This window comes from Coloeus monedula (genome assembly GCF_965178545.1).
Source record: "Coloeus monedula genome assembly, chromosome: 2".
In the NCBI taxonomy this organism is placed as follows: Eukaryota; Metazoa; Chordata; class Aves; order Passeriformes; family Corvidae; genus Coloeus; species Coloeus monedula.
The window spans coordinates 27571277-27584253 of NC_138782.1; the positions used below are offsets into that span (position 1 = coordinate 27571277).

The 12977-nt window shown below is 38.0% G+C and overlaps 1 protein-coding gene across 1 annotated transcript in view; it reads left to right on the forward strand.

The window, feature by feature from the left end:
- The window catches only part of MTA3 (metastasis associated 1 family member 3), a gene marked incomplete at its 3' end in the record, with an annotated part of 132582 nt that extends 123742 nt beyond the window's left edge, over nt 1-8840 (forward strand). Inside the window, exon 19 of the mRNA XM_082276670.1 lies at nt 8705-8840. Coding sequence (XP_082132796.1) covers nt 8705-8840 — 136 coding nt within the window. The remainder of the gene's footprint in view (nt 1-8704) is intronic.
- Between the last annotated feature and the right edge of the window lie 4137 nt (nt 8841-12977).

Consider the following 12977-nt stretch of genomic DNA (forward strand, 5'->3'; position numbering starts at 1 on the left):
TACTGTACAGTGTCTGTGTTCAGAGATATTTTCCACTTCTTATGATTTCTGTGCTCTGTGAGCAATAGTAACTCATAGAAGCTGGACACAGAGTTAAGAATTGTTTCATCTGAAGGCAGAGAAATACACAGCAATAATGTACATGTAGGCAGATAAACTGTGTAAGTCCTGTGGTGAACACACTGTTGCTAAAGTTAAATAGCAAAAAGGATTATAGAACTGTACCAGGATGAATATGTTCAAAAATATGGTGTCAGTGATCCTCACAGTCTTAAAATTCACACAGAACTGCCCCCTAAATTTAATTTATAAGTTGTCCTCTATCAGTCTTCATTTCAAATAATAGATAGAGGATCTAATCCTGAATTAGTCCATATTTCAGTGTATGTATTTAATCATTCATTCTTAATACTTTCCCTGATAATTTGGGGTTTTTTTAAACTCATGACCCTCTGGCATAAATGTAGGTAAGGCTGTGGAAAAACAAGTGTTAGTTGGTCTCTTTTGGTGAAAACGCTTGCATAAGTAACTACATAGGCATTTTAAATATAAAATACCAAAGAGAACATATTGACTGTGACTGTGAAAGTCAATCACAGAGATAACTAACAGTTCTTGTCAAACATCTCAGGAGACTTGACTGGCTGTTTTTGTAACTTGTGCTATGAGTAGAGGCTAAAACATTTACTTGACAAAATACTATTCAAGTCTTGTTCTTGTGGAGAAAGCACAGATTCAAACTAAAATTCTGAGGTTGCCTCTTGCTTGATGTGAGACACCAGACAAGTAATTTAATTCAACCTTTCTGTAGCTCCACATCTTGTCTGTAATCTTGTCTGTAAGCTTGAATAATATTTCTGTACACCTACTCTTTAGGATGCTGTGCAGTTTTTAATTAATCAGTCCAACAAGCCCTATGAGATACTGATGTGAAAAGTGCTGGACATAAATGTGGAGAGCAGGATGAGTGGCAGAAAATGGAACTTGAATAGACCTTTGGTCACATGAATATTTAAAAAAACAAATTAAAAAATCTTCAACCCTTGACATGAAAATGACCTTAGAAATTAGCATCATATCATTCTGTGGCAAAGCTTTCCTCTGCCACACTACAGGTTTCTAATCCATATTCTGCACTGGAGTTTCTCTGTGTAGAGAAATGCTGATTATGCAAGAGATTGATGGTGTGAAGTGAAGCCCCAGAGGATGGGCTTTTGAGGGAACTTTTGTTCTCCAACTGTTTCTGGTAAGACTGAATAATTTTTATATTTCAGCCCTTGCTTAATAGCAAATATCCAGGATGCCAAGAACCTCCTCCAAATATACTCTATTGGTACATATGTTATTCCAGGAAAAGCATATGCATAATTGATAAAAAGGAAGCATATTGACAATCTTTGAGCCTCAGGTAATATTATAAGCTGTAATACTGTAAAGCACAGCATTCCGGCCAAAAACTTCAGATTGAAGCCTACCCTGAAATAATCAAGCAAGGTAAGAAAAGAAGGACAGAAAAATACTAATAAAAATGAAGAAGTATAATATATCATTTTTTCCCCCCATGAAAAATATAATAGAGAGCTTTCTCTTATCTTGGACTTAAATAAGGATATTTAGTTAACACAATATTTTTGAAAGTTTTCAATGCAGTATTTAATGTTGCTGGGGAGATGGCACTTAATGCTTGTAGCCCAAGGCCAGAAACAGAAGTTGTATGTTCTTTGTCATCTTAGAGTCTGGGATAATGCTGGAATTGTGAATTAATATGCAAGGTGTTTGGGGAGTAGTTGAAAACAACATTGTGTTCCACTGTTAGCCAGCTCTGATGCACCTCCTCTTCAATTTCTTGCTTGTCTCAGGAAAAATTATATGCAGCCATGTGGGTAATTTTTTCATCTCATGGCAGGTGATGTTTAATCAATGAATGGCCATACAGAATGGCCATCTTGCTGCAGAATAAATAGATGGTTTTGAAAATTCCTCTTGGTAGAGGATAGAGTTGTGTAGAGTAGGAATTCATCCTCACCCTGCTGATATAGTTAAGAAGAATAAAGGAGTTGCTTTGAAATCTGCTGGTGTTTGTGCCTGTAAGCTGTGGAACGTTTTCTGGCTCCTTGGATTCCCAGAGTGCCGGTGTATTGACACATCTCCAGTGATCCTGTGTGTTCCTTCCCAGGGATGAGAGGTTAAGCAACCCTTTATTGGATAAAGCAGACTTCCTGCCTTGCAGCCTCTGCAGTGTAAGGTAACTAAGGAGAGGCTAATGAATTTCAGATAAAGTGCAGAGCAGCTGTCCTGTAGCTCAGGTTACAAGTCTGTTGAAGCCTGAGCTATTGTTTTATTTTAAGGAGTATGAATAATTTAGTTTTTTACCCATTCCATCGAACTTCCTTTGCTAGGACTTAGTAGTTCTACTCCACTCTACAAAGTTGGATACTGGTGAAATGCCATGAATTCAAAGACAGGCGTTTCTCCCTTCCTGGAGGGAAGGACTGTCTGAGGAACATGGTTCTGTGCATGGCTCTGCCATCATCACTGCTGTGTGTGAGGTGTTGTTCCTGCTGAGCTTACAAAGCTCCACCCAAAACACAGGGCAAGTCCGTGTTGAGTCTGTGGTGTCCATCATTCCTGTCAAGTAGATCAGGGAGTTTTTTAACTCTTCCTATGCCTGGTATGGCCTCTGTGCTGCTGGTTTCTGTGAGAAGTCAGCCTTGCACCAAAACTGATGTGTAACCTTTGTTGTCTCAGCAGTAGATAACCTTAGCTCCTTGGTGGTAAATACCAAGCTCACAGATGAGCTGTGAGGATAATCTCACTGCTGATTGTTGGGATTTAGATTTATTCCTCATGTGATGACCAGTGTATGACAGCATCTCTTTATAATGTTTCTTAGGGGTTAAAAGTTTTTTCAGTTCCAGCATTCAACTGAAAAATGAATAGTGGTGCTGAGAGTAGGACTTTATGTTTCTTTAATTCCTTCTCTCCCAAACCACTTTAGAATATTAATGAAATGTTTTCAGGGGAAATGAAAAGATGGAAAAAATCTATTGAATTAGTTAATTATTCCAAAAGCCTGTTTGCAGTTAAACTGGATAGAAATAATTTCAGTAGTAGATAGACCTGTTGTTCCAGGCGCTCTAGAAATGCACATAATGAGATGGTTTCTGCTCCAAGGTGATTTTGATCTGAGTAGATTTTAAATCAGCAGTAGGTAGAAAGAGACAGAGGTGGCTTGTGCCATACAATAGGCCAGGCTTGACACAGTCATAGAAGTCTGTGCTTTAAACACTTGACCTGTTTTTTTCCTCCCAATAAAGAAAATGCTTTAACCCCATTATTAGTGCCCTTCTCTATATGCATAGTACCTATAAGCTGTTGCTTTGAAACACAAAACATCAGAGAAGCCCTTAAGGTGATGCAGTACTTGAAAAAATATGTTATCTTAAGATTCTTAGGAAGATCTGACACTGTAATTTTAACTCGTGTGTCTAAAAATTATTGTTCATTGAGAACAGTCTTGTTCCATAAATATTGATAAAAAATTGGAAGATAAACACTAGCAAAGGAAAACATTTCCTTGCTAGGAGGAGAAGAATGAGATAAGCTCTTAAAACATTTAAATAATGTTGGCGTGTCTACAGCAGCACTTCTTTAATCTTATAAAGGTTATATCACTCTATCTGCCATCTGCATGGGTTTTATAAAGCAGCTATGTGGCTCATGGCAACAGCTTTCCAGTAGTCCCATGCTTATTAAAGTCTTCCATTCTGTTTTCATAAATTAACATTTCCTAAGGCCCTTGTTTTAAAAGGTGTATCAGTGTCAACCCACTTCTGCCTTCCAAAACTATTTTTAACTAGTTTCTGTCATGTTGAGGTTAGATTAAAATTTTAATGCAATATGGGAAAGCTTTATCCTGAAAGCGTTGAGGGGAAAAACAGTCTAAAGCAGCAAGCCAAGCAGTTAAATAAAATACTTCGCATTTCCACACAGGTAGAAAGGTAGGAAGTGCTGTGAGTTCTTCAGTCAGTAGCATATCAGGTTTCTAAGGATCTGTGCCTACAGCTTCATCCCAGTTAAATTCTCTTTGAGGAAGCAGCTCTTCACATATTTTGGCCTTTCATTATGTTTAAAAGCCTGTTGAAATGAATAAAAAGCCTATCAGCTTTCTAGAGATAGTATCCCCTTCTGTAATTTAATCCACTGATCAGTTCAAATGTACCTCTGGATAAAAGAAGCCCTCAGAGAAATAAGTGATTATTTCATCTAATAACTGCCAAGGAGTTATGGTTATTCTTTTAAGTAGTTGTTTTTTTTCCAACAATTTGCACTGAGAATTTACATTGCACAAAATTTATATTGCCCTGGGGCAGCAGCAACTTCACAAACATTTCTCTAAAATACTTTTTTGCCTATTTTTTAGCCTTGTTTTCTCCCTGAATGGCTCTATGGTTAGACTGATTGCAAGTTTCACACAAAATTTGTGCCAGAACACAAAATTCTGCCAGTGTTGGCAGTGTTTATGCATCTAGCACATTTATGTTGCTGTTTACACTTGGCAAGTCATAGCAGAATACTTCACCCCAATGGAGATATTATGTGGAATTTCAACTATGATTGTGCAGGAAATCAGTTTTCTTATGCTTGCTGCTGACCTGGGGGTGTTCCTTGTGCTACCAGCACCAGTTCTTTCATATAAGGATGTTGCTCAAATGGCACCAGTCTAAGAAGGACTCAGGCAAAAATATCAAACTAATTTAGGGAGAGTGTGGAAAACAAAACTGTGTCCTGCAGCTTCAAACTCTGTAGCCAGGTTTGTATTAGGTCATAACGTATTTTTAGTGGAAACAGAGCACCAAAAGCAATTCTGGACCTTGGTATTTAAGAGTTGTGGGCATCTCACAAGTGCATGTGTGTTGGGGACAATTCCTCTTCCCAGGAAAATTTTTCTTTCAAAACAAGGTTTGTCATCTGCTTAAATATCAGCAGGCTTTTGCATGCAATTAATTTCTTTCACTGTAGAAACTTCTTCCATAATTTGTATTTATTTAATATTGCTTCTTAAGTACTGTTGGTACAGCTGATAAGACCAAAGTCAGTGTAGTCATCACAACTCTGAGTCCAATGCTGAGGAGACAAGACTGATGCACAACAGTTTATATACAACACAGTAGCACACAGATACACTCGATATCAACAAACCTAAAGCAGGCAGTGCCTTCCAGTCCTACTAGAAAAGGCTTGAAAATACATTCTTGACTAACACCAATTGGAGGCCATCTCTCTTTATTCTATTAAAGTTTAAAAAGTGATGCTGTTTTAGTGTGTGGCAGAATTAGAGAAGGGAACTTTGAGCCAGCTTTTACAAATGTGAAACTTCGCTACCAGTTATCCTGTTCCTGAGAAATCTGGACATAATAGATTATATAAGATTGTGCTTCACTTCAGCAGATTGTGAGTTACATGGAACACACTTGGATCCCGAGAAAGGGTTGGTTAATTATAATGACTCACCTGATTAAATTTAGGCAGGGTATAAATGTCCTCTACGGCCTAACCATTATTTCTACCCAGGAGGTCCCAGCCTGTGTATGAGACTTGCACCGAGACAATAGGTCTTCATCAAGACCTTTAGTAAGACTTATGGACATTTCCATATTTCCCTGACTAGGTGGCAAGGGTCTTGTGTACCTTTATCTGCAGTTACAATTGAAGTGTCATGCAGATATAAGGAATCTGTATTATTCCTATGTTGCACCAGTGCATCATATTTGACTTGAAAATGAGCACAGTGGGCTTTATATACTGATTCCCTACTAAAAATTTAGTTCATTCCCATACCTTTGGTCACAGGAAGGGTAGAAGTACAAAGCAAAGGCTTTAAAATACTTTTTTTTTTTGCATTTCAAGTCTGTAATGCATCATACTTCAAGCACCAGTACAAAAGTCAAAGGAAAAAAAGACCGGGGAAATGGCAATTAATCTGCCCTAACAACTGCAAAGGATGTTACCAACGATACAGATATTAAAGCAATTTATTGCCATTGCCACATAAAAGCTTTATGTAATTAAAACATATGGCTGGTATTAAGTGAAAGAGGGACAGGAAATTGAGCATTAAAGTTGACTCTGCCCTTAGTTCAGTGTATCTTTTGGGGGAGGGGAAGTGCTCTGAGTGAAGGGTGATGACAACTTTATCTTTGAATATCCTGCCTTTTGTCAGCTATTATTGCAACCTGCATGTTTAAGTGTTAAAAAGACTCTGAAGAATTATGAAACCTGATTAATGCCTCTCAAAAAGCTAGGCTGTATTTAGATGCTAAATTCTTCAGTGTAAGGAATCCAGTCAATTCACATTCTATATTTTTTTCAGTAAAAAGAACAGTTTTGGCTTTTGGAGAAATGATTGTTTAAATATAACGTTTAATGTAGTCAGTGGAAATTTCCATTCTTCCAGGTTTATTTCTGAAAGGCTGTATCCCAGAAAGCTAATTTCTGGAAGCATTTTCACAATCCTGTTTAAACAGAAGTGCTGGATTGCCTTTTCAGGGTGCATACCAGATTAGTTTTTTCTGACAGAGTATATAGAGCTACTTTCATTTATACTCTGTGAGGAGCTGACTCTGTTTGTGGCTTGCTTGATATAATAATGTGATGACCTTTTTGTTCTGCCTTTCTTTGTGCTGGTTTTGAACCAGTGTTTAATGGGAATAACCATATCTTTTACTTTACAGTCCATACAAAATAATCATTAATTGTAATCTCAAATACTTTACTGTCCTTACATGTAGTGTCAGCTGCAAATTACTTTCATAAGCAGGAACCTCTTGGCAGTTTATAAAGTTGCCTTATTGAAAATTCAGAAGGATGAACAATTATCTGATATTATTTGAACTTTGGACTTCTCAGATGGTTAATGACCACATTCCTTCTGTAAATAAATACAAAGTTTTGCAAACCAATATATCAAAAAGGATCCAGTTCTGTAAGGTTTTGCTGAGATGATCCCCATTAGTAATCAGTGTGGGTAATAGCTGTTGTCTATTCACATGAATTTATGAAACCCGGCTGTCTCATTTTTTAGAAAGACACAGTTCTGCCAGTCTGAGATTACATTTCTGTGGTCTTACTGTTCTGGAAGGTATGCAGTATCTTTGCAATCAATTGAATATCTTCTTTGGCCTAATTTAAGATGACCATGTAAAGTGAATACTCAAACAGTAAGTTTTTTTTCTCAGTGGGACTGTGTGAAAAGCTGAAACGAAACTTTCTGGTGATTCCTTTTCTTGTGTTGTGCTTATTGCTGAATGTGCTAAACCCTAATTTGGTATTCCAGGCCATGAAGACATCCTTCTTTCAAAAGGAAATACATCTCTGCACCTTTAAAAGATATTAACCAAAATAGATGTATTTTTCAGGCTCCCTTTAACCTCTAATAGCAGAGTACATTCTTCTCCTTTTTGCCTGTTTTTTTTTTTTCCTTATGTTCTCTTCTGTGGCCCAGTTAGTTAACATGGAAGCTTACATCTCTGGGGAACACTCAATCTGTAACCACCTAGTAACAAACTAGTGTTTGAAACTTAATATGCAAATTGTTATTTTAGAATTCAATATAATTTATTTACAGCTGATCATGTATTTTCAATGTCACGTGCCACCATTTTTCAGTTTCAGAGGTAACAGCCCACTTAGATGAAAGGGAAAAACCACTCCTTGAGTTACCATCTCAGAACCTTGATGCAGGTAGGCACCTCATCACCCTGTAGTTTGTAGGTCACATATTCAAGTCTGAATTAGAAAGCCTGGTCTCAATAAGTATTAGAGGCCCCAGTTTGCTTTAATTCATTTCCATAAGCTCAAATCCCTGTAATCTATAAAACTAACTAAATGAAGGCTGGAATTCTTGAGTAAATTTGGAAAATAGGTCATTTTCCAGTAGCATCTAATATTCAGGTCTCTGCCAATGAAGATAATTCTTGGCATACTCTGTGAGTACCTATTCTGTGTTTTCTGATGCCATACCCTGGACACCCTCAGCATTGTGGTTATTGATTTATAACAGTAGAGGTAGAGCAGTTGAAACATAGCAAGGATTTATGCTTCAAAATTAACAATTAATTAACTAAAAATTAATTAGATATTTAAGATTACAATACAAACAACATGGCCACCTGTAGTTAATATATTTGATTTGTCATCTGAAAGTCAAAAATGAAAGTGAATTCACTGTACCTGAATGGCACTAGTAAAAAATCCCAGAGCTCTGGGTCATGAGTTATCTGTGGAAGTGGTACAGTGCAAATAACAACAATTGCTCCCACTTTTACAGAGGTAGCTCATTCATTGGGTGCCAACAGGGTCCTTTCTTCTGTGGTCCTTCACTCCGGTATCAGTATCACATGAGGATTCACTACCCGGGCATTCTGGCCCAAGATTTCATGTAATTAAATATTATTGTTAAGTATTGTCTAACACCAATTCACTTTTCAATGAATCATTATCAGACAACTGTGAATCATCAGTTGATGGACAGGGCTGACTCTTGCTGACTGCAAGTCTCTTTTCCATGAACTAGCCTTCCTGCTCTGGTAAGAGTATTTGTTGTTTGTTATTGGCTCTTGAGCAGTCTTCTGTTAGAGACTGAGATTTATCTCTTCTGTTGTCTTTCTCTTCCTTCCCTCCTTTCCTCCTTCCCTCCTTACAGAAAAATCCGTAAGAAGTTCACCAGATCACAGCTGAAAAGAGCTTCCAGAACACCTTGTTCTCCGATCATTGCAAAGACAAAGTCTCTCATGAACAATAGGCAGGCCCGAACAGAGCCAGGATCCATCATACACTGAAGATATAACAGCATCAGCACCATAATAATGTCAAAATCATGTTTAATTGTGAATGCAGACATAACAGGACTTCCCACATCTTTGAGACAGAAACATTGTGTGGACATATTGTGGCTGGGTTCTGTGTTCTGGGCAGGATCCAACAGCAGCCCTTGTTTTCCCTCATCTCTGCAAGGGCTACTTCTGGTTCACTGTGCAGGCCTATCCTGGATTCCCTCTGTTCCCAGTCATCAGTGTGGCTGGTCAGGGAGGGACTGTTTGCACTGGTCCCACAGAAGGAGCATGGATGCAGAGTCCACCCATCACATTTATCTATGCCTTCTAGTGGCTCAACAAAAATATGCACCTTTCAAAACTATTGCAGTGTCTTTAAAGCGGGATTTAGCCTTGAGGGGTTGCATTTTCAAAAACAACTGCAAACTTTGTTCATATTTTTCAGTGTTGGCTTGAGTCACCTTGCATTTGATTTTCTAAACTGAATGTCCACAAGGACTAGGTATTGTTCAACAGTTCTTGAAACTTACACTGAATTAGGAAATGCCCATAATTAGTGGCCAATTTTGAAAATGTTGGCCATATTAGCTTTGGTTAAAATCTGGGAAAGTATTATGCGTGACAGTGAATATCCAGCTGGACTAGTTGCATGTGTAGGAACTGGTCTCATTGTCTCTATATTTGAAAGCATCTGCCTATTTCTTTGGGTATTTTTTGCATTTCTTGAAGCCTATTCTGAATAGTGAAAACCAGCAGAACACCATTCCCAGAAAACATGAAGAAATAGATTATTTCCTATTAGTAATGTCTCTCCACAAAATAATTTCTACATTTTTATATGTCTGGATAAAAAGATGTCTTGCAGAATGCTTTGAAGTTCATAAATGTAAGGTTACAGGTGGCTACTTACCATGGAGAGATGATGTGCCTTTTGAAACTACTTGTAGGAAACTGTCAGTCTCCCTGAAGGGAATGGCAACAGAGGCAGGTCTTTTTTTCTACTCAGGTACTTACAGGTGAACAATCTCTGCCCTACTTTGAAATCCAGGGAAAACCGGTGTGTAGCACTGCTGTGTGAACCTAGGTGGGATATGTCAATTGTCTGAAGCAAGTTGTCCTTCAATAGGTTTGTATTCCATATGGCTTTTAAAGATGTGGTCAGACACTGAACATGTCATAGCAAACTGAGATGAGCTTCAAGACTTTTTCTCTCTCTTTACTAGGTGGCTCTAACAGCATGGTACAGATGTGGGGTTTTCATCCAGTTGGGGACAAGCACCCAGCTTTGTGGTTAGAAAGACAAAGATGTAAGTGACATATACTTCTGGGTGATTCCCCCAAAATTATTTTCCCCCATGCATTTTATTGTTTCAGTCTGAAGGAACATCTGTGATCTCAGCCTAAAACTAGCCATACTCTCCTTGTAAAATTTTGAGCTCCTAAGACAGTGACCCAGATGCTTCTTCAAAGAAGAAAGCACCCTGACCTCTTGAAGGGACTTGCTGACAATTTCCATAATGATGCATCCAGGTCTTGTCCACTGTCCTTCACCAGCAAGAAAAGGGTGGGTATGAAGGAGAGGTTGATGACATGAAGTGCTTGTTCCTAGTGCCCTGAACACTTTCGTGAATGTCACTGATTCGGACTCAGTTGGAGAAGACCTGGGATTCATCTGCCTACAGTACTTTCCAGTAGCCACTGAAATGTGCAGCCCTCGAAGTCTCTTCTAGGCACAGGATCTGCTTTTTCCTCTAAACAGGAGGGCTTTTTATCAGATAACTGAGTGGAGACAACCTACTCTTATTAGTAAGAATTGCCTTTATTAACTGCAACATATGGAAACACCTTCTGTATAATAGCTTCCTCACCCATTAGAATAAAGAAAACATGATTATTAAGCAACCTGTTTGACTGAAAGTATGAAAAACATGAACATAACAAGCTTTGTCTCCCTCAGACATCAGTGAAATTGCACACAGCAGACTCATTTTCCAAGTGTTGTTAGCTGTAAGGTGGTAGATTTCTTTACCCTGCCTTATTAAGCCTGTACTCAAATGATTTCTTTTAGCCAGTGTGCTCCAGTGTCTAGACAGTATTTTGTAAAATCTCTGTGTGTTTCTGCTTTTGACAAAAGTATTTGTATCCGTAATAGTCTGGTGTGAAGTCATTTTTACTTCTTTCCCTCTGAGGAGAGAGAGACTGGTACCACAGCTCCCTGTCAGCAGCCAGCTGCCTGATACCATTATCTTTTGCATCAAATAGCCAAGGTAAGGAAGAATCCTTTGCAGCTTCAAGCTGAGGTGCTTCCTCTGGATACACTGGAAATAATGTTCCACCTCTGCCCAGCAGAGCCATTTCCCAGGTTGGAACAGCCCAGCCTTGGGGTGGCTAAGGCATGGAGGAGTCTGATTGCTGGAATAACTTCTGCTCTGTCCTTCAACTGTTCCGCATGCAGCTGCACTGAGACTTCCTCTCTCCTACACTGCACCCAGTGCACAGAGAAACTGCACACCATGCACTGCACCTCAGTTTTTACCCACTCTCTCTTCACCTAACTCTTCCTGCAAGATGTTCTCTGGAGATGGATGCATGATTGACCTGTGAATTTCGACTGAGAGCGTTGATGGAAGATTCACTGAAGACGTGTTCCTCCTGCTGTGTTTGGGCATAACAATTTAAATTTTTGTAGAAATTGTGAAACTCCTTATCAAAATATCATGCAATTCCATGCTTTCTGTTGAGTTGAAATATTTTTCACTGGCTGTGAGCAAAGATGACACATTCCTGTGTAAACTGAAACAGTATATCCACAACAAATCAGAGCTCTGTACGTTTTTATCAATCTTCCCAAGTCACTTATTTTAAAACCAGCTAACATATATCAGTCTTCAGCAGTGACACTGAGTATAAACATGAACCTTGTAAGCAAGGACAAGAAGTTTGGTACTTATCATGATATGAGCAAGAGAATCTAGGCAGCATCAGCTCTGCATTTACAATAGGATTTATTTTTCTGCTAGCTAAATAAGAAATCCTTCTAAAAATTTGCCTCTCCACTTAAAAATATGGGGCTAGAAAACCATGCAAAATGCACAATCTCTTTGTGTCCAGAGGCCTCATATAGAAAGTAGGAAGATTGTTTTACTCTTTAAAATGTCTGTGTTGCCATTTTTGACTATATAGCTTCTCTGCTCTCTTGAAATACTGTGTATACTGTTTTTAGATTATTTTTAAAGGCCCCTACCTAGTGATGGAAGTTTTGATTCTGTAGGATGGAAAAAGTTTTTGAAGTACTTGAGATTGCCTGAAATGTGTTGGTGATATGAAAACATCTTTAAAACCAGAGTTTTGATTAAAGGCAAATCTAGCCTTCATTTCTGCAGTCCAAACCTTGCAGGATGTTACGAAAAACTGGGAATTGGAACTGAAATGTAGAACAAACAAGGAGTAGAAATGGCAAAATGGAGCCTGCACTTACAGAATGTGCACTTTTTTAGTAATCTAAAGTAAGATTTATTTTTTTTTAATAAATATAATTTCAACAGAGATACTTTCCTAATTATGAAGGCTTAAATAAAATGGAATGGCTGCACAGTAGTTTCTGATATAGTCACAGCATAACATGCCAGTCTTTTGCAGAGAACAAGTATAATCCTTCAGAAATACTTTATTACTGGATACAGTGTCTTTATGTATATGTACTGCTATGGTAATGGAATTGTTAGAATCCTTTGGAAATTTCAGCAAAATAATATTCATTTTTCATTTTCTTTTGAAGCTTCTTTATATAAACCTGTGTCTTCATAAGCCAGAGGGGTTGTCAAGAGATCTGAGTTTATATAACTGCATAGTGGAATTTTTTTTGAGTAAATCAGGACTTTTTTATTCAAATGTTGCATGTTGAGGGAGGAAACCTAATTTTGGAATACATGGGTTTTGGATAAGAGTTTTGAGGTTGTACTATATAGTGATCAACAAATTTGCAGAATATGCTCCTGTTGCTCATAAAGATTTAACAGATGGTATTGAAATGCAGTATAGATTGAATAAAAAAAAAGGAAAAATTAAAGAGTTGTCTTTTAAAATTTCCGTTGTTTAGACTAAAAGTGAATTTCTCAATGGAATGGTAAAACTGGGATGCTC